At 39.1% G+C, this 22,650-nt stretch overlaps 1 protein-coding gene across 4 annotated transcripts in view; it reads right to left on the reverse strand.

The window, feature by feature from the left end:
- Nucleotides 1-22,650, reverse strand: part of JAKMIP2 (janus kinase and microtubule interacting protein 2) — a 158,157-nt gene that overhangs the window by 32,727 nt on the left and 102,780 nt on the right. For 3 of the 4 annotated variants that reach the window (XM_031449295.2, XM_010990339.3, XM_010990338.3), the window contains exons 4-16: nucleotides 18,876-19,085; nucleotides 16,924-17,022; nucleotides 15,681-15,827; nucleotides 14,858-14,998; nucleotides 12,969-13,025; nucleotides 11,952-12,071; nucleotides 10,893-11,021; nucleotides 8,394-8,477; nucleotides 7,653-7,715; nucleotides 4,916-5,014; nucleotides 3,612-3,710; nucleotides 1,854-1,907; nucleotides 931-996 (exon numbers count right to left, since the gene is read on the reverse strand). In XM_031449295.2, the coding sequence (XP_031305155.1) occupies nucleotides 931-996; nucleotides 1,854-1,907; nucleotides 3,612-3,710; nucleotides 4,916-5,014; nucleotides 7,653-7,715; nucleotides 8,394-8,477; nucleotides 10,893-11,021; nucleotides 11,952-12,071; nucleotides 12,969-13,025; nucleotides 14,858-14,998; nucleotides 15,681-15,827; nucleotides 16,924-17,022; nucleotides 18,876-19,085 (1,368 nt within the window). The remainder of the gene's footprint in view (nucleotides 1-930; nucleotides 997-1,853; nucleotides 1,908-3,611; nucleotides 3,711-4,915; nucleotides 5,015-7,652; nucleotides 7,716-8,393; nucleotides 8,478-10,892; nucleotides 11,022-11,951; nucleotides 12,072-12,968; nucleotides 13,026-14,857; nucleotides 14,999-15,680; nucleotides 15,828-16,923; nucleotides 17,023-18,875; nucleotides 19,086-22,650) is intronic. The other variant, XM_010990340.3, reaches the window with a different exon arrangement.

A 22,650-nucleotide genomic window follows, 5' to 3' on the forward strand; every position in this document is an offset into this window, starting at 1 on the left:
TTCCCCAGTTGTCAGCAAAATCCCTTTTTTTTTAAAAATACTTGGTTTACTTGAATCGGGATGCAAAAAAATGGATCATTCACTATTTCTTAAGTATCTTTTTACTTTGTAGCAATCCTTCCTTCTCCCTCTGCCATTTTTTCTTTATGTCATTGTTTTGCTTGAGTAACTTAACTGGGTCATCTGACCTGTAGAATTTTAGATTGGAGCAAGGTGAATCCTTGCTCACAGTTTCATTTAATTTATAACAAGCTGTTTATACATTTAGGAACTAGAAAGCATCTCAAGGAATTTATACTACAGTTCTCATTTTATGCAACCACGTTCACAGGACTGTCGATTATGTGCTGATTCTCAAGGCTTCCTCACTACAGCCAGGTACCAGGCTTCTTGACTTGGCTCTCTCCTTTTTTCTCTGTCTTGCATTTACTAAGTTTAGACACAAGGGGGCGAGTGCACCCTCACTGTTGCTCTTCTTCCGGTCTCCAGGTCGGGCTTTCTGAATGAGGCGGCAGGGAGCCACCAAGTTAACAAAATCAGATGGGAACAACTGGTAGGTACGTGCCCAAGGAAAAGCTCATAAAGAGAGCCAAGCTCCAGGCTAGCATCTGTCAACAAAACTTCTTTATCAGTGTCCCAGCTGGGTAAGAAGGGCTTAAATAATGTAATCCAGGGTTTCCACTATTTAAGAATTATATTTTTAAGAGACTTTAAAGCAAGTATTATGCACCCACCCTAAAGCAGTGTGTAGACTTCTTTTGCATGCTCTCATTCTATCTGGATTCTATCACTCTGAGGAATGAAATATTCACTAGGTATTCAGTAATGCAAAATCACATGCAAAGACAATGTCCTTCAGCCTGACCCTGCTACTTTAGGTGTTAAGCCAGACACTGAGATGATGATCTAAATGTTAGTATAATTTATTACCTTCTCTGCCAGGGACAGCACAGTGCTGGCCTGAATTATAGCCACTTGTTCTTCATTTCTTAAATTCTGTGGGGAAAAAAAAGAAAGAAAGAAAATAAGCTGAAGACACTTTTTGATATATTTTTTAATATTTATACTAACAGAAAATACTGCCTAACTTGCCTGCCATGTATGCAGGAACATCACAAATGTTCTATTCTATTTAGTAATAATTCTTAACAAAGAGTTCATTCAACACCTGTAAAAAGTACATTAAATGTGATTTTTTAAATCTCTCTAGTACTGACCTGATCTGTTTCACTGTCAGCATACTTCATTGTCATAAGAAAAGCAGAAGCCAAAATGAAATAGAGTAATCTCTTCATAGCAGTTTGATGTGATCTAATTGACTCTGCCTCTCCTTTGATAATTTTTCAAGGGAAAAAACTGCATGACTCTTTCAGCCTACATGCATCATTCATCTAGGATTGCAATGAATGGTCCTCCCCCTGAACTGATATGCCTTGACCCTGCCTGGAGGGTGTTTTTAGAAAGAAGAGGGATGACAGTTTCCTAGTCCATTTTTATGGGGCTGCCACCAACCCTACTATTTTGCAGTATTTGCAAATGCACGACTGATTACTTTTACGCCGGATGCTTCCCAGCAATAGTCAGAAAGGTAATTAGCTTTAATCACTGAGGATGTGGTCGGCATTCAAACCTGAAACCTGCCCAGGAATAGAACCAAAACAGTTCCCACTTCTGCCACTACCTTCCAGAGAGCCTTACGATCCCTCAGCCGACTGGTCTGATAAATCGTTGATCTTCTTCAGGAAGTCACATGCTTAAGTGAAGATGGCATTTTACACACAATACATTGGCAAGTATTTCTTGCTTCTCTTTAGGCAAATTCATATCTTTACTACACTTAATTCATTACTTACCCCATTATCACCCAAGATATCTAGCTGCTTTATGAGATCAGGGATGTTCACATCCTGGAAAATCAAGGAGATACATTCAAGTCAAAGACACAAATGGGACTTACCATTCTATCAGTGCCTGAGCCTTAAGTTAGATGGGGCATTTTAAGACCTCGACTTCCTTGGGTTGTTTTCATTTAGGAACAGCTGGTTTTATGTTTACAGTCTGCTTTTTATAAGCTGTGTGAACCTGGGAAAACTACTTAATGGTATATTTTCAATTTCGCCAATTGCAAAATGGAGACAATAAATACCTCCTTCATAGGCTGATCTTGAGGATAAAGACATTGTATACGAAAGAGTCTAGGATGCTGTAAGGATTTGGAATTTGTTCATTAACTTTTTTTCTTATAATTGTCAAAAAGTTGTTTCAATTTTTATAAATTTGAGGTATAAAAAAAGTAACAAGTAATAAATATAAATAACCAATCAATTTCATTCTAATTAATGGAATTCTGATCTGGTTGAGATTTTAACTGCCACATAGAAAGCCACAGTGCAGCTCCATTTTTTAGGTGTCAAGCACTGATTTCATCCTATGGAAAACAGCTGATTTTTACTACATTCCTTGAGTCAGTTTAAAGCAGCACTCCATTTAAAAGAGTTCCCTTGGATATAAATTACACGCATTGGCATAAGTTGTTTGTGATTTACCTAAAAAAAAAACCTAAGGAAAAGACAAAGTGCTTTTCATTCAATTAGAGTTGAATCAAATAATTGCTTCAGTTTACAAATTTTCATGCAGGCCAGAAAGGCCAGAAGGTTAAACATCATGAAAGTGGTCTAAGATGGAAGACAAGAAAGCACAATTTTCTACCTAATTCCCCTCCCCCCATTTTTTACCTCATTAGCATCACTTTCTCCTCTTACTCATGTTCAGATAGCATTATAGCAGATCCCCACTGCCAGGAACACAAAAGTCCAGCTCATCCTCACAGGTAGAGAGGAGGCAACTAAAGCAGGTGTACTCGGCAGCTCAGAGTGGGAGCAGGAAGGCCATGCAGAAGGTAAAGGGGGGACCAGGAAGGGAGGGGGCTCCCTAGCTTTACCTCTGGGAGAGACAGGCACTCTGTGATTTCACTATATTGAAGGACAATATACTTTCCGGGAGACAGAGCCACCTCCATTTGACCTTTGTATTTCCAACGTATTCCAGTATCGCTAAAGATAAAATTCTATTCTGTCCAAGTGAGCCATATGTTCTACACCCCAAGACCTTCCAAAAGAGAAATCCTCCCTAAATCACCCATATCAAAAGAGATGGTGGGCGAGATGATTTCAAGGTTTCTTCTAATACTGAAATTCCAAGACTGAGTTCTGCAGCACTGAGAACAGCACAACAAAGGGGCTCAACACATACTTTTTTTATCTGGCATCCTCGTACTATGTTTCTTGAAGTACTACACTTACTTACTATTTCCTCTAGAGAACTGAGGGTAACCATCTTCATAAATATTTTGATTCTGTATCACTCTTTATGTTACTCTGTTCTAAACAATCATGGCTTCCTGTGTTTTTCTGCTGAGACCATTCATACATCTGCCACATGTTTTGTTTGCGTTCTAGCGAAATCCCCATGTCACAATTTTCAGTGCCTACATAGTTTGTATCAAAATGACACCCAGTGATAGGAAGACAAAACAGCCACAAGCAACCTCCCCTTTTCCAATTCCCAGTTTTTCTACTTTCTACAACATACACGAGGAAACGTCTGCCTACCTTGACACCTTCTTTCATACAGTAGATCTGGAGAGCACTCACACCATCTGAGAATGGGTGAATCTGCAGATTAAATGGAGGGGATCGCCTCTCTCTTTCCTTGAAATACAGTGAAGAATATATGGGAATTAAAAAAAAAAAAGCAACAACTGATTAATCACTAAACCAGTTGTCAGTGTTCTCTCTATGGTATTTCAGCACTTCATCAATATGCCATTTGGCAAAAAAAAAACCCAACCCCCCCCCAAAAAAAAACCCCCACAGGATGTTCATGCTTGAATTTAATGGAAAAGAACTGATTAGTCAACTAAGGTGCAGGAGAAGAATTTATGGATGGTGTCATCCAGTCTTGCAAATTTTTGGATCAGGGAAATGCAGAAAGTGGAGTTCCATTTTAAGTTATATGAATATTTAGAGCTTTCAGGTGTCACAAAGAACATTCTTCCGACCATGAAGTTTTATGGCAGCTCAAGGCCTCCTGCATATTCAATCCACTCAAATTTTATAAGTAAGATATGTGGGCTACCAAGGATGACTTAACTCTTCTTTACTGAAGCATACCAACTGCTAACTCTATCCGAATCTAATGTGAATTAACCTCAAGAAGAAATTGCTGGCAAAATAACAGAGAAATCAAATGATAAATCTTCTTATCCTCTGCATATCAGCATATGTTCAACCAGACCCTAAGCCAGCTTCTGCGTGATATAATCAAAATCTGATTTGACTGACATTAACTTTAAAAAGGGATGGAAACTTATTCAGATTAGCCAAAGTATTTCCTAAAACAAATTACCTTGCTTCTTAGCTTTTTGCATAAATGCATTATAGAATAAAAAGTCTGCTTATAAATTCAAGGGTCTAACAATAAAATATTTTTGTATAGAGTACATTTTGAAATACGATTCTTGGAGTAATATTCTTCTGAGTCAGAATTCAATGAAGGATGAAAAGGATCATTTAAAAGCAATGACGTATTGATGAAGTTTGAAAGCTACTATTTACATTATTTAAAAATGATTCATTAGTCTTGTTCATGAAGGCAACAGTGTTGAAAAGTATGGTATCTGAGCATGAGCAGACAATTCTGAGTTGCATTAAAGTCTCACCACTTACTAGTCATAGGACCTGGGCAAATTATTTAACCTCAGTTGCCTCATTTAGAAAATCTTGGTTGTGGCTGTGAGGTCCGATGAGAATATGCATCCGAAAGGCTTAATTCAGCACCTCACACGAAGGTCAGGCTCAATGCATGTTAATTGTTATGATTATTTTTATTATCAGAATTATCATCATTTCCTTACTTCTAGCTCTAGGTTTCGAAACTCCAGCAGCTCATTCTGGTCTCTGGCATCCTGTAGTTCCTGTTGTAGCCGGTGGTTTTCTGCCTCTTGTTTTTCTATCTAATAAAGTAAATCCTCAAGTTAGGTGGACATTGCGAAAAGCATCTACAACTTTGCAAAGCAAGCATGGACCGCATTCTTTTACTCAGTGAATAAATCATCTAGACCATGAAAAAACAAATCCCAAGTAGATGTGAATAAAACAAGCCTTTGGCTTTCCTTCCAGTTATCCTTTGGTTGAGTTTTTCGGGTCACAGAAAAAAACGCTGGAGGATACCTCCATTCACTGAGATAAAGTCTAGAGACCCTGTGAGTCCTGAATCTGAGTGTACTCACCACGCCCTTGCTGTGGGTCATGGACAGTGTCCGAGAACTAGATTTAATGGGGCGAATAATGGAGACTGACACCTCTTCTTTTTGGAGTTACAAGTTGTCAGAGAAATAATTTTTTAAAAGCAGCTCTGATCCTACACAAAACTTTGTTGAATTCCTTTTACCTGCAGAATAAGGCCAAACTCCTCAACATGGAGTTCAAAACCCTTAATAATCTGCTTCCTGGATTTAAATGTTTTCACTGTCATGTCTACACATGCACACACACACATGTGATCGCACACACACTAGAATTTGGAAACCCTGACTGTCTGATTACTCCAGGGGCTCATCTCTGCCTGAGAAGGGTGCCCCCATTTCCTTTCCTACATGAGGAGATCCTACGCTTCCTTGAACACCAAGCTCTAACGTCTCCTACCATAAGAGGCTTTCCCTGTCTCCCCATTCCAAAGTGACACCTCTTTCTTTGTTTTCCCTTAGGGCTTTCCTGGAAGGTGTCTAGTATAACCTGATGAAGCATGAAATTAAGTTGGTCATGTACAAACCTGCCTCTTCCTGTAGACAGGGTCCACGTCTACCAGGGATCAGAAAATTGTCATGATCTGCAAAGGGCTTGGGGCTGCCTCTGACATGGGCCTTCTGCACAGTAACTACTTAAAATCTTGAGTTTAGAAATAAAAAACCAGGGGATTTTCAATATGGGATGAATCTTTCTTTCTCAAGTATACACACTCGAAAGGAGAATGCTTAGCTTTATTGTGATTCAGTTTTCTTTTACTCTTAGAAATCTGAGCTCAAAAATTCCCCTTTGAGCCCAAAGAAAATCAGACAGAAGACATAATGGGAGTTAATTTTTTAGATGATAAACAAATGTAATAACACTTATTACTGGGCACCCCTGAGACCACTAAAAACCTTTTTCTCATAGGAAAATAAAGATGGGGAAAAATTAGATACTACGTGACATTAATTAATATAGCAAACTCTCAAGATCTTTACACTAGATTTTTGTGGTCTAGTAAACTTTCAAAAGTTTTTAGAAGTTGACTTAGATCACAAAAGAGATTCTATTTCCTAGAATCTTGGATTGGGACCAGAGATGGGACATGTGGGGAGATTCCTGGTTCTGGTGGTTAGCAGTAGTAACAGCATTAGTGGTTCACAGGTGGTTGAATTCATAGACCAGGGCCAATGTCCATCAAGTTTCTTTATGGGGACCCCTAACCCTTCTGAGAGTACCAGTCTTCAATCTTGGAATCGCCACCCACCTTCTATACATCAACTCTGTCTCCCATCATACAGAGAGCGAGATAGGATGTCCCAACTCTGCCAGACCAGAGGGGAGGGAGGACAAGCTTCTTTCTCTTTCCACGCTTACCGGGGTGTTGTGCTTAATTTTTATTACTTGTCAAAACTAGTGAATATTGGTAGAAACAGTCCTAAACTAACTTCTAAATAATTCTGGATTGCCCTGCAGAATTATTTCCCTTATTCAAATGGGCTTTCAAATTCTGTTTTTGTCAAGAATAACGTAAGATTATCTTGTAATCTTTTCACATCATGAATGGTAAAGACCAAAGGCAAAGCCACATCTGAACTGAAAATAATCTGTTGCATTTCACTGCCCCAAATCAAAAGCCTGTGCTCAGATAACTCCAATTCATTCTATCTGTTGGGCCGAAGCCATGCTTTTGCATCTTGATTTGTTGAACAACTTCCCGTACAAGGTCTTTTTGTGCTTTGGATGCATCTTTTAAAAAGTTCTTTCATTAAAATATAAATAAATATATATATATATATGGATATATCTGTGTGTGTGTGTGTGTATATATATATATATATATATATATATATATATATATATAAACAAGCAAGATCAGCAAAAAATTAAGTGAGAGCACAGTCTGTGCTCGGTTGCAGCGTGGCCTTGCAGTCATTTCCTTTCACAAAGTAACGAGTGTTATTCACAGAGTGCTTTTGTAGATGGAAGCCCACACAGGATGTGTGCACGTGTGGGTGTATGTATATATATACAGTACACATACAGTATATATATATATATATATATATATATATATATATATATATATATATATATATATATGTAACAAATCGATAGGTTTCAGGGATCACATCCTTTCAAGTCGGCACAATGCCAGCGCAGAGCCATGCACACCACGTGCCACATAACTGATGGTGATGGCGGTGACAGAGATGCAGGCGGGCACGCGGCAGAGGGGAGCACAGCGCTGGAAGAGCCTCCCGTCCCCTAGCCCCTGTGCCACTCCTGAGAGGAACCCCTGCTGCTCCTGGATCTCTCATCGTTTTCTCCTCTGCCCCACTAGGGTGTTGTGCCCCCACATACCTTTTCTAAAAGCTCCTGGTTTCTCTTAATGAAAAGTTGTTTATCTTCTACCCAGTGTGAATCCTGTTTGACAAAGAATATGGCGCAGTCAGCATTTCAGAGTGGCACAAAAGAGCATGTGTCCTCAAACCACTTGGCCAGAGCTGTCCTCTCTCCACCCGGTTTATTTGCCTGCCAACGGCTGAGAAACGACACCCACCCCGGCCAGCTCCTTATTCCAAGACAATGGGGCCAAAGTTGCCAGGAAAATTTAACCCCCGTTTCATTGTCACTCACTAGCCCTGTCTTTTCCCATCTGAATAATCCAGGACCAGCCTTCTGGGGACTCAGAAGTGACCACACAGGCAAAAAGTGAAAAGGGTCAGAATGCACACAGGCTAGATACGTATGGATGGAAAACATTAAAATGCAGAACCATAAATGTAGCAGAGAGGCAAAGAAGGCAGCTTGAGGGGCGGGTCTTTGTCTCAGCAGCTCATGACCACTCTAGGCTACGTGTACAAGGCTCCTCTTCCTCTGCCAGTCTCTCTCTTGCCCAGCCTCATTGGCTGCTGTAGCTGGGTTCACACTCTGGCCAGCCAAACACCAGGGACAGAAACAGAGGGTTGAACATTCTGACACAGTTTGAGAAAGGTCACTGCGGAGAGCCAAGCCGTGTCCTGGGTGGGCCCATGCACGGGGCGATCGAGGGGAAGGTCATATTGACCGCATCTGCAGACGGGCTAGCAACCAAATGCCTACCTGTCCTTTCTGAGCCAGAGTCGCCTCCAGATCTTCAATTTTGGCTTTGTATCTTAGCACCTCTGCCTGGAGCTGCTCTTGAGCCTAGTGAGACCAGAATTCCAGAACTCGGTAAGTAGAACTGAGAAGAAGTCAGTATTTCTCTTCCCCTCATGTTCCCTGCTTAGAACTCAGCAAGTGAGAAAAAAAGAATCTCCTATGCTCAAAGGGTCTTTTAAATCTATGTTTATAATCTAAATTCTCGCTTAACATTTTCAGTGGCTCCCTTTAGCATCAGGTTAAGACTTCAAACCCTTTAGCCAGGTTTTCAAAATCTCCCCTTATCCTTCCAATCTTTTCCCACCGCTCATCAACATGGAGTCCACCTCTACCCACTGGTGACCTCCTTGTTTCTAAAATTCGCCTTGTACCTCTCCGCTTCCCTCTTTATTTGGACGCGTTCCCCTTGTGGAAAACCTTATCCCATTTTCTCTTTCCAAAATCTCCCCATTCTTTCACAGCCAACTCTGCGCCCTATATTTAAATCTAAATCCAAATCTGTGTATGTACATAGGAAGAATTTTACGTGTGTGTGTGCATGTGTATGTGTGTGTGCATGTGTATGTATGTGTGTGTGTGTGTATCAGCATGTTTGGGACACTAATCTTACATGGAACAACCTTACTTCATTTAGTCTAGTAATGTTTCCAGATTCTTTTGTATTCTCTCTAGATTCAATCCTATTTTCCATGAAACACTGTGTTTTCTGCCCATACCCACATTTTTGTCGTGTCTTATGACCTGGATAGGTCCTCTGGTACAAAGTCGAACAAAATCAGGAAATGGCTGGTGTCCTTTTCTTATTATTCATTATGAGCAGAATACGTCTTTGGACTGCTAAATGCTATATTTACCTTTACCAGGTTAAAATAACTCCAAGCTTAGCTTTTCTAAGAATTATGTAACTTTGAATGGGTGTTGAGTACAACGTACTTTTTCTCTATTGAAATGATTGTATCGTTTGTTTTCATTGATATCCTTTCATCTGTATTACCCATTTTTGCACTTCTACTTTCTTCGACTTTACTGCTCTCTTTCTCACATCTTGATGTGTCTTAGACTATTTTGCTTAGCATGGTAAGTTTTCTTACTCTAAAGGCCATAAATAATGCTAAACCTGTATTTTGATGGGAGAGTGAGACAAGAGAAAGAGAACTGGTTTCTACATCGTCACCTCTCCAAAAAACAATACGCTACTGTTTTCATTGACCAGCCCCACGTTGGTAAGAATACGTAGTAAACACTGACAGTGAAAACCACAACTATTCCAGTATTAGGGCACAGACACGAAAGCACACACGTACATCCTTCCTAATGATTGCTTGCCTGTCTATAGGGGTTTTTTTTTTTAACATGTTTACTCACTTATGCATGTGTACGTGCATGAATGTATATATTTAAAAATACATAACTATAGTATCTATGTTTTCCTACTAAGCCACTAACAGTAGTTCCTATAATACTTCTCAATGAACTGTAGACCCTCTAAATCGGAAGCAGGGTAAAATCGCTGAGTGGTCACGCTCTCTCTTGCTCTTTTGTAAACTAATGTATGAGGCAGTTACAGCAAGGCAGTTGTGACTGGACTCAGTTCTGGGTTCATCCCCTAGCTTTAACCTAACTAAGCTACATATTCTGGTTTTAAACTACCTAAGATATGTTTAACTCCTACTAAGCTATTATTTCCTCTCCTATTAAAAAAAGAGTTAATAATAGCATCTAACTCACAGGATTATCTTAGGATTGCATGAGATAATGTGTATACAGTACTCAGCACGATGCTTGGAATACATCAAGTACTCAATAAATGTTAAGTGTCAGTATTGTATGTGTTTCTTTTTCTTGTTTGAAGTAGACGAATGAGAGGCAATTGTGACATAACAGAAAGAACATCTGATCCAGCAAGATGTGAGCTGGAATCTCACTTTCCCATTTATTAGCTGTGTGATCGTGGGTAATTCAATTAACCTCTCTGAGCCTCAAATTCCTTTTTTTATAAAATACCCACCTTAGGGGGCTGTCCCCAGGGTTAAATGAGATACTGTCAGTGACAGTTCTCAGTAAGCTGTCAATGTAATGCTCTTATTAACTAAGAAAAGGAACTGGCTACCCATTGCTTTTGAAAGATAAAAGTTTTTTTTTTTCTCCCAAGCAAGAAACTAAAAAAAAATGGATTATCAAAATTCAATACTGTCTAGCTTTGAAATTGTTAAGTTTTCGAACAGCACAAATAAGAACTATATACTCCACTATCTTTAAAGGAACAAAAGCATTGATCTAAGCTGGTTCTAATGTCTCCAGATCCAAGGTTTGTTGACATAAAAGATAAAACAGTTCAAAAGCTGCAGTGGTGAGATGGGTACCAGGCAAGCTATCCTACTGACACTTTCATGTCCATGGTACTTTTGTGCTGCAACTGTTGCAAGCCAATTCAGGGCCCTCTCCCAGATGTACACTAACCTTGGCTTCTCTTTCAGCGTCGAGGATGCCTCCACTCTGCTCCTGCAGGAGGGCATACGCTCTTTGGAGAGCCTGGTATTCTTTTGTTAATTGTCGGAACCGTAGCTCAGATTCTTCCGCTGCTAAACTCTTGAGGTTAAACAAAAAAGCCAAAGAATTATTATGTTATGCTTACGTCCTGTGTTCAATGTGAAATGTTAACTTGTGTCCATGTTTTGAAGAGAAGTAAAGGTTTGTTTGTTATTGGATTTTGTGCGATTTTATTCTTAATTTTCAAGTATGTGTATGGGCACAAATACTGTAATACTTTCAAGATGGACACTGCAGGAGTACTTAGGTATTTATTAATAAAAGAAGCATTTGCTTATTTATATATTTCTGATTATTACCTATTTGGGCTTGGATTATAGAAAATTTTGGACCCAAAGGAGAAAAACTTATACCTAGATTTTGGATCCAAATTTGAGGAGATGATTATCAGTTTTATTCTCAGTTCTTTTCAATACATACATAGCCAAGCAACTTCTTCCCCAGATAAATTATAAAAATGGTTTTACAGCTTTGAGTCTCCAACTTCAGAGCATTATAAAATCACCATGAAGTTTTGTGAAAAATGAAGATTTGTGGATTCCACCCTCAAGATCCTGAGTCAGGAGTTGTGAGTCTGAAAACTCTCATTGTAATTGAAGCCCCTAGATAATTCTGATGAAGGTGGTCTACAGAACATACTTTGCTGAACACTGTCTTAGACTGTATTTAAAAGGTTATTCTTTGGTTTACACCTTCTCTGGATGAAGAATGTGGGAGAGTAACTTTTATTTTGAAAGAAGTCTTGAGGTTACAGAGCTGAACTTCAGAGAAGTTTCTAAAAGGGCTGCATGACTTAGGTGAAGCTACTGTCCAAGACATAACGAAGTCAAGCATGGCCTCGAAATCAGTCACTATTATGAGATGACATGCTGTTCGTGAAGGAGATAAAAAGTGAAGTGCTCTTCCTCCTCCTTCAAGGGGAGAGTTGATGACAGTATCACAGAAGATTAGAGAAGTGAAAAGGCTTACTTCATCCAGGTCATCATCAGGAGTGGCTGGCGTTCGGTCTGTTCTAAATGAGGCCATAGATGACGTCTCTGAATCCATGGAGTCCTCATCATAGCCGATAAATGGGTCCAAAACAGGCCTCTAATGGAGGGAAAGTACACGGTTACTAACAAGGCTAAAAGTGGGGAAAGTCAACTTCTTATTAAAATTCTGTCGCCTGGCATGCATGCAAATATAGAAGACATGGGTCCTTCAATGCTTCTTTGATGAAATAAAAATATTAGGCGTGGACACAGTAATTCCAATAAATGCTTGCCCATGTTATTTCACTTCTGATGTTTCTGAGGAAGAGTCATTAATGTTTGGCTCTCTTCATAGAAACACTGGATCCTCTTTTACGTTACATTTTATGCCATGATGAGTTTATGCGATTTACTCTGGCCGATATTTAGAATACAATCAAGGAATTCTGAAAGTCCGGGCATTCGTGTAAAGGGGATTATCAAATTCTATCATCTAATTCCACATTCAAATCAAATGATGCAATCGTTAAAAACAAAAATCAAACAAAGAGACAAATTAAAATAAAACTTTATGAATTCTAAGAGGCTACACAGATATTGGTGGATAGTATCACTATCAATAATATTGCCCGAGCGAATAATAAAAATATATTAATCAATTATAGGATGGGTATCAGAGGCTAATATTCAAGGGAGACGTCAAATTGTATGTATCTCTTGCATGTCCTTGGAGTGTGACTCTCCGACTTGTCAGATAACCCTTTCTACGTGAAACCTAGTGGCTTCTTCACTCAGAAAGCAAACCCTTTCAGGTTAAAATCCACAACACAATCATTTCTGGACTTCTGAGAACTGTCAAGGGAAGACATTTCTTCTGGCAAATGAACCCCATGGTTTTCTGCAGTTCAGGAACATCTGATTTATCACATATTCACAGGAAGGTTCCTTGGCAAGCCTCACTTTTCCCGCTGTGTCTGTGTGTGGCAGAAGCCTGATAACCTAGTTCTCTCATTACCTTAATTGGCTTCGAACTTCTTCTATGCTTTCTCCTACGAATGAGCTTTTCCCGATCCTGGAAAACAGATGAAAGACTTTTCAGATCATGGCTTGGTGCCTATTCTCCTACAGGTTTTTTTTTCTTCCAAAGACAGAGCTGTATTTCCCCTAGAGCATTACATATTTCTGTTTAAAATACGATTATGTTTTGTAAATTGTGGCATCTTTCGGGTTTGATCCTTGAATACTGACTGTCCCTGATAATCTATGTGGATCTGAAAGCCTCACAACCAGAAAGTATAATGCGTTCCTAACTGGCATCTTCTATTTTATACTTGAAGGTCAAGTATAAAATCGTCATGTTCTCCCAAAGCGCAACTCTTCAATTTTCTCAGATTCCAAATTATTTTAAGTGTTGAAAAATATCATTTCACAATAAAGAAAAACTTTATTGTTTCCATTAAATCACCCGAAAAGCATAGAAAGCTACCTTCTGACTATTCTTGGATCCTTGTTCTCACCTGTAGCCTCTGAAGATAGAACAGAGTACCTACTTGGTTGGAATCATCTAGTGTTTTCCTTTTCGGTGGGGGTGGTTCTCATTAGGATGTTCTGGGAAACTCAAAGAATATCTAGAAATAATGATAGATTTCTTGATTTATTATTTTCGTGAAAGGAGATAGTTTGGTAATTCGATGCTCATTTGTATAGTACTCCATATATTTAGTGTACAAATTCAAAAGTGGATGGAATAAATGATATTTATGCCTCCCTGGAAGTCTGATAGACATGTGTGAACGTCTCAGAATTCCTAAGAAACTAGCTTAAACTCCTGATACTCAAAGCCATTCAAATTCCTAGACTAGTGAATCTGAGATTTATGAGTTACTAAGGATGTGGAAGTGAAGTGAGGGGCAGAGAGCTTCAAAGGCCATGTTTAAGAAGTAATCTGGGTTAAGCCAGTGGTGTTAACCTTTTTGATTTTCACCTTTAATAAATAAAAATAATTTGATCATGCAACCTTAAGATAGTCAAAAGTTTTACAGTATACTTAGATGACCCTCCTAATATAGTATATGCATTGTAACATATACTCAACATAGAAAATTTTAAAAGGGTGAGCCATAATTAACCATAAACAGAATTTATAATCTTTTCTTCCCTCAATGGCAGTAAATCATCCCGCTCATCCTACTCTGAAGACTATTGCCTGCCACTCCCCCATCACTAGTTCAACTCTGTAGGTCTTGGCTTGGTTCTAAATGGAGTGCAACCACAGGTATCATTCATGGAATAAAGACAGAGAGGCAAAAAAGAAAACCCAAAGGCATCTACAGGTGTTAGTCCAACGTTGTCGTTAACACAGATCTCAGCCAGATGCAAATGAGAGTAACAACTCCTTTACCTGCTTCAGCAGGTACTAAAGTCGTGGTCAGGAGATCTGGACTGGAATTTCAGCTGTCATTTTACACATATGTATTAAACTGCCACTATGTAGCTAGAGACTGGATTAGGTGTTGGGAAACAAGAGGTCAACAGTCTTGTAGGAGGCAAAATATTTAATCTCTGAGCCTCAGAATCTTGATATTGGAAGGCAGTTACAAGATACACCCACACAACCTACCTACTCACATTACAGTGCATTTGAAAGTTCTTTTAATGTGCTTTGCAGCTATTATTTGTGTTATCAAATTAGTCAGCAAAAAATTATAATTGAAAAGGTATAAAGCAGTTAAATAATATCCAGTATTTTTGGAATAAAGTCTCTTGAATCTACTTATATATTCAACATAGGAACTTGGGCCTTTGGGGCTAATCCAAAATTATTAAGTGCTGCTAGTGTATGTTGATTTCTTGGCTACTTGTCCTCGGGAACAGCTTAGGGTTTATAGATAAACCAAGACCTACCCTTGTGAGCTCATCAATAATGTTCTGTTGTTCAATGACCTGAAGTTTTAGAAACTCTGTCTCTTGTTCTTCATTAGCTTGATCGAGGTCATTCAGCGATTTTAATTTCTTCAAGGGTGGATGGGATGTAATTTTTTCTCTCTGGGTTGGGGAAAAAAAAAGTGTAGGTAGAGAGTTTAAAAATCCTAAACTTTGGTGGTTAATGTAAAGTATCTGTAGAAACTTTATGAGGCTCCAGCTAAATTTGAAAACTGCTCAGTTTCAATACACACACACACACACACACACCAACTAACACCCTCAGGTGCCTTTTGTCTGCTGTAACAGGTGGCAGTCGCTGGGAAGGTGTGCAGATCTCTACTACTGGATTGGCAGTCTGTTAAGGAGGACATGAGCCTAACACCTGTTCATACATTATGCAAATGATGGCATCTATTTCCAACTATTGTGCAAGATCTTAGGAGATGAGGGGTATCTACTGTATGGTTCTAGAAAAAGCATGTTAGTGAAATTCTTGCAAGGAGGTATCTATGGTTGGGGAACCAGGTTGAAACTCTGCTTCTCTATTTTGGAGCTTTTGGAGAGTGTGCAGATTCCTGCAAGCACTCCCATTGTTCTGCAAAATTTAGAAAGTCCATAAAATTCAGAGTCAGCAACCTTCTTTGGCTTTCTTCCTTAAAGGCGCCTTGCTTACATAAGGGAAAATTGAAACTTTCACCAATAGCATTGTATTTTAAAAATAAACTAAGAAAGACCAGTAAGTCAGGTGAGTGCAGTAATATAAACAAGGAGGCTGCAGTTCTGCAGAATCTATGATACACACCATTTCTGAATTTTCCTTGGTAACAGCTTTTAGTTTCTCTTCCATGCGCTGCAAAGACACCATCAGTTCATCGTTTCTCTTGGCGAGGCACTTGTTCCTTTCCAGAAGAGGTTTACATTGTTTTTCGGTTTCCCGCACGCGTTTTAACTGGGAAGACATCAGACAATGTGACCCTTGGGTTAGAGGCTGAAAATGACTTCATGACACCAACAGCCACCATACAGAAGGGAAAGCAGGATATTTTAAATACAACTGTCCAAAAATGATTTAAAAAATTCCTAATATGAGTCAGAAAATAAGAGCAGCACAAAAGAAAATGGGCAAAAGACAAAGGGCGAATCCCACAGGACACCCAAAAGGCCAACAGATACTTGAAAAGTTACTCCACCTCGTTAGTAAGAAGGAAAATAAAAATTAAAATCCTGCAATAAGAATATACCTCACACCCACCAAATGACTAAAATGATCATTTATCTTTGCATGCTGGCAGAGACGAGGAGAAACTGCAACTCTCACACATTGTTGGAGGGAATGGAATGGTAACAACTGTAAACAGCTGTCTGGGGTCAGTGCTGAAGCTGACGGCTATGTGCATACTCTGCGAGCCAGTAATTCTGCTCCTTGGGATAGTGCCCCCCAGACATCAATGCATCTCCTCACTGGGACATGTAGCAGCACCATTAACAGTTGAAACTGTTATGAAACAACGTAAATGTCTGTCAATGATAGAAGACTGAATGTATATATTTATCATATGTGATTGTATATACATATGGTATCAGATACTGTGTATATTTATAATACTAAATGTATAATTATATATAATTGAATACGACAGTGTGAAAATGAATGAATTCTATGTGCAACACAATGGAGGACTCTCACCAATGTAAAGCTGAGCAAAAAAGTCAGACACAAAAGAGTAATTATCATAGGATTCCATTCACAGTGCATTTAAAAAATGGCAGTAGACACATATAGTGATGGAGTTCAGTAGAGTGGTTGGTTACCTTTAGAGAGACGGTGGCTGAGGGAGGTCACAAGATGGGGAGTTCTGAGATCCTAGTAATCTTCCACTTACTCACCTGGGTGGTGCTTATATGGGTGTATCACAGTGGGCATATTTATTGAGCTGCACTTTTATTATTTGTGTGCTTTTATTATACTTCTGCAACATCATATATACTTCTAGAACAAACTGCTTCATAAAATAATCAAATAAAAAAGTCTCCTTAGAACTCACCAATTCATTTCGTTCATCTCCAAGTAATGTATTCCTGTCTTCTAATTTTCTTATCGTGGCGTTCAACTCAGCTATTCTCTTTTGATTTCTTCGCAAATCCTACACATGAAAATGAAAATGGCCATTTCTTCACCAATACTTTTCACAAAGTTCTAGAATACCACTCATAAAAATAACCGGCTTAGTTCCTTTCATCTGGCTTATGAAGAGAGGGTAAAATGTTCTCTTCAGGGAAGAGTAAATATTTACCCTATTCCAACCCCCAAGATTCCCTGCTTGAGTTTTCAGATCAAGCCTGATTGAAACTGCAAATGAATTCTATGTGGCAGATCCTCCCTGGAGCCCTGACTCCTGGTGATGGGAGTGGTAAATAATGGGATCAGCTCATCAGATCTGCGAACTGTGAGACCAAGGTCACGCTGTGATTGCACGAGGTTCAAGGAGCAACCCTTGTGTCGTGGCTGCACACTGCTTCCCCAGCTTATATGGATGACCCACTAGGACACTTAGCCAAAGAGGGGACAGAGTAGGAGGTACGGATGGGCTTTGCAAATTCCTGCACACTCCTGGAGAAAAAGGTCAGAAACAGAAAGCTGGCACATTATCTCCACATATAAAAGGCAGCAGACTATAGGACAGACGTCACTTGTAGGTTCTGCCCAGAGCAACTGGCTTCCTCACTGACATTAAGTGCCGTGGAATCACTTTACACGCAGCAGCCATGAATTAATTCTACGCTCTAGAGTCCACAGGACCATTAGACACGTGCAATTCCATTATCATCTTACATCTGATAGTGCTGTACTGTTGACAAAGCAGTTTCATGCACATTAAACCCCTAGATTCACAATATCCCAGAGGGGTCAGCAGGACAGGTAAGAGTCAGGGAGGCTGTAACTCGTTCAAGGTCTTGCGGCTACTATCAATAGATCAATAACTAGTATGTATTGAATGCTAACTGTATGCAAGACACTGCATTCAACATTTTACATCACCGTCTCTTCTAAACCTTAGACCAGCCATGGATTACCCCTGTTGTCTCTCTTTTACAGATAAGGAGACTCTGAGCTAATGATCTGCCTAAGGTCACACAGTCAATGGCATATCCAGGATTTTAAACTAACGGGTCTGATTCTATAGCCCATTGTCTTGACAATTTTGTTCCATTGCAGGGAAGTGTCAGTGAAAGAACTAAAACTTACGTCTGCTAATTCCCAGTCCAGGACTCTTTCTGCCACCTACTGGGATATAAATATCCTTCCTGAATTCCAGTTCATAAATTTTTCATTACTTGGATCTAAGTACTATTTTGGAACCTACCTCTGTTCCTAAATAATACATTTTCATCTTTCAGCAGCTACATACTTTGAAAGGTATAAGATCTGAAAGTAAACTATACATAAGCTGATATCTATCGCTGAACTTCTGAAAATAATTTCTCATATAAAATGACGACAATCCAGGGAAATAAGTATCAAATTCAATGAGACTTGAAGCTTTCATTTAATGATTATAAAAATTAAGTCTTTCATGCAGTTACTATATTTTGACCCCTGTAGATGGTAATCGATTTTACCAGTTTCCAACCCAATTGTTCACACAAGGAAAGACTACCAGTCTTGGCAAGAGGCTAAGTATTTTCATCTAATTTGATTCTTATAATAGGCTGAAGTTTGGTATCAAACTTCAGTTCGGTATCACTCGGCTAGAAAAATTCTATGAAGGTCTTTCAAAGGTCTGTAATTCTCTTGTGATCCCCTCATGCAATGCAGACCACTCTGCTGTCCGTGAGTTTAGAAAGCCCTGTTCCCAAGATACTCGCTGGTTTTCTAGTAGGAGGTGGAATTGATTTCTCTGTAGTAAACAGGAAAAGAGCTTAAGTGAAAAGTAAAACTTGGGAGCTAAATAAAAGATGACTCCTGAGTTCTTAACTTTAGCATGGAGAGACTTACCGGACTGCTGCAGTGTTCGGAGCCGTCTCCTGCTCTTCCTGGAATTTCCCGTTTGGGGCTGCTCATGTTACACTCGGCCTCCTTGACCAGAAAGAGCTGCTCATCCAAGGCTTCCTTCTGCAGCTGGAGTTTCTGCACGTAGCCTGTCTGGGTCTCCAGCTCCTTTTCCAGAGAAAAGATGATCCTGTCCTTGGCTTTGATTTCATCCATCTGAATTAAATGACACCCAGGACATTTTATTCAACAAGGCTGCAAAGAAATGCATTTTTACAATGGTACGAGCTTAACTTCTTTCCGCTGATTGATACAGGAAAAAAAAGTCATGAATATGACAAGGAGACTGAATTCATGAATAAGACAAGGCAAGGCTGTGTAATGAAGGCCATTCTACACTTAACGAGGTGTCAAGGAGAGTGATTATTTTCTCCCTAGTATATCCTATGTAGATGCTGTGATTCAATATATTGTTTGAAATGGTCTGGGTTGGTAGATATGGAAAGGAAAAAGTTCACTTTAAAATGGGTCATTCGTGTTAACAAAGACAGATACTAAATATTCTACTGCAATGTTTCCCAGGACAATTTGTGATGTTACCTCCGGTTTGGGGGAATGACCTTTGAGTTCACTTTAAATAGCAATAACAACTATGAACAGGTCATTAGTAACTGAAGAAGCTGCAGACTTCCCAGCAGCCTCCTCATTTCCTCAGGCCAGCATGTGTGCATGTAGGTGGAGAGTCTGGAGCGAGGTACTTCCATGGTTCATGCCACAGGGCTCTTTCCACTCCTACTCACTTTTCAGAGCAGCCAGTTCTTAACCACCGTTTAACTATTAATGTCAGAAAATCATGGTTGGGACAAGAACAGGAATGGAAAATACCTGGTAATATTAGTCACTATTTCCCCACCTCTATCTGTGGGATGTATTTATTGATTCCAGTACTCAGTTCCGTTAAGCCTGGGCACAGCCTTAGAAATATTTTGCAACTAAAGGCCAAAAACATTTGATACCAATTAATCAGAGTTCCACTGGACTGAAAACTTTTTGCCACCCCCAGATGAGGGTGAATGATGTGAATGCCTATTAAAAATCCTGGAAGAAAGCATCGCCACTGGGTGAAATCTTTCTTCTCATCTCATTATATCCTGTGAGAATATTCAAAACGGAAATAGACACATTTAAAACAAACAATATTATGCTATTCTCCTCTTTATAAAAAAAATCTCCTTATATATAATAAATCACTTTGTATAAATCTTTCTTTGCTGTATTCCTAAGATACACACACACACACACACACACACACACACACACACACACACACACATATATATCTCTAAATGTATTTTTATTTACATATATTTATATACATATATTTGGGACAGAAATTGTGTTATACAGTTACATTTTCCCACATGTAACTATCTGTGAGCTACAGCCTCCAAGTCACATGATTAAATTTTAGATCATTTTTGGGAGGGCATGGTCCTGTGACATCATCTGATCACTCAGTAAGTAAAATCAAACACTGTCCTGTTAATTTGGGAGTAAAAGCACTGTCTCTATTTCTATCTCCTTGTAGAAGATTTGAGTTCGGTGTTATTTTTACCTAAGTAGCACATTCTTCTGTTAGATCTGCCATCCATGGTGTTATTTACAGTTTACCAGAGCTCTAGGTCTGCGTTCTCCTAATTGGTTCTGATGTGCCCTACACAACAACTTGCTGGGAAATCAGCCCATTTTTGCCACAGAATCATCTGCATCATCACCATCCTCATAACTGAAATTTATTGATCTTTTACTTCATTCAAAGTAAAATACATTCTCTGTATTCAGAGCTTTACAAACCTTATCTCGTTTTATAACAATCCTATTATGTAGGTTCTGCTTGCACCATTTTACAGATGATGACTGAGGACCCAAAGGGTTACACACTTGGTCATGGTCATATGGCTAATAAATGATGAAGCCTGATTTAAAATACCATCTTCTGACTCTAGAGCCCATTCTATAAGGCACGATGCTATAATGACACCAAGATTACGCTACCAGCATTTCCCAAAGTGGGTTTCTGTAGAACATCCAGTAACAAGTGTCAAGGAGTCTCCACTGCATAGTGGCTCTCAGCATGGACTCTAAGATTTCAGGATACTGAAAATCTTCCAAAGTTCTGGTTCTTGGATGGGGAGGGGGTGCATATCAGAATTCCCTGGGAAAGTTTTCTAGACAGAATGGCTCCCATTTCTCTCCCTTCCAGTTCCAAAAATGGAATTGGGTGTTGGGGTAAGAACAGGATAAGAAGGTAAAAATGAAGACAAGCACATCTGTATTACTAAAAAAAATTCTCATGTTAGTCTGTTGGCTCCCAATTTTTTAACCACTCTCCACATAGCTTAGATTTTACATTTTATTAGGAGGGATTTCATGTCACTTTCTGCAATGCGCTGGTGAAAGGAAGTCATAGAAGAAATTACAGGTCAACAAGTGGATATACTTGTAGACTTCACACTGAAAACCATTGACAAACGAAAATATTTAAAGTAAAGCTTCCTTTTCATTTACCTACCTGCTGACTTCAGAGTTCACAGTCTTGATTCTTTCTTCATCAGTCATTGTTGTTTGAAACACCAAAGGCAGGGCAGAGACCAATATTTCTGCACTGCGCTTGGTCTTCATTGTCAATCAGTGCAATTGTATGAATTGCAGACAGATAATTTGAAAAGTGTGGCAAAGGCAACATTTTACAGTCATACTGTATGGCAGTGCAAAGAAAATTACATGTTTAATTTTCTAAAATGTTCTGTGGTAACCACTTTTTACATAAAACTGAAATCCTAGAGCTATCATCCAAGGCACAGAACTGGAGTTCTTAGAATATAAATGCTTAGAATCAACAGATACACAAGAAGGAAAGTGTAGGAGTCTCTACTGCATACTGGTTATAAGCATGGACTTCAAAGGAAGTATTTTTAGAGAAGCATAAAGTACACTCTAACAGATAATAGTTAATTTGGTAAGATATAACCAAGATATAAATAATGCTGAAGACTCTAAGTATAGGTACATATCAACATTTCTTCTAAGATGAGGTCAACCTGCAATATTATAGCCTTCATACAATCATTGTATTTGTTTTACTGTTAAGCATAGTGAGACACTGATGTGGCTTTTGGTCATACATGTTAAAAAGAAGGACTCAATTCTGTAGGGGCTGAAGTAAGTCTTGGAAATTGGTAACAGCAAATAAGCTACTTAGACATGGTCTCCAATTTAAGAATTATAAAGGTCCCTGTTTTGAATGGCCCCTGTTTATTCTGGAAAAGATCCATTTTCATTTCTAAAATGACTAGGGGTTTTATAGCTCTTTTTCTTGCTTTCAGACATGGTTCCTGGAGAAAAAGTGAGGCAAATTACTCAGGGTGTTCGCAGGGGCTGACATTTTCAGACATCTGAAAGCCACAGAAACCTTCCCCGCCCTTGCAAAAGACCCCAAAACATTGGATAAATGGAAAGCCTACAAAACATGCTGATTTTGGAAGAGTTCATAATTCAGAATACTTTTATAGACACTCAAGAAAACGGGAGTCATTGCATAGACACTCTCCCTACGTGTAGGACTGGAAGAACCCAGGTTTTCCGAGAGGGCTAACTCTGAAATCCTTTACAAGGCCAATTTTACAAGGCCTGGGTGCACCTCTTTATCTATTGACCTATCTTGTATTTTGGATAGAGCACTAGACAGAAGGAAGGCACTGTTTATAATCCACTCATAAAA

This window comes from Camelus dromedarius, chromosome 3 (assembly GCF_036321535.1).
Source record: "Camelus dromedarius isolate mCamDro1 chromosome 3, mCamDro1.pat, whole genome shotgun sequence".
NCBI classification, from domain to species: domain Eukaryota; kingdom Metazoa; phylum Chordata; class Mammalia; order Artiodactyla; family Camelidae; genus Camelus; species Camelus dromedarius.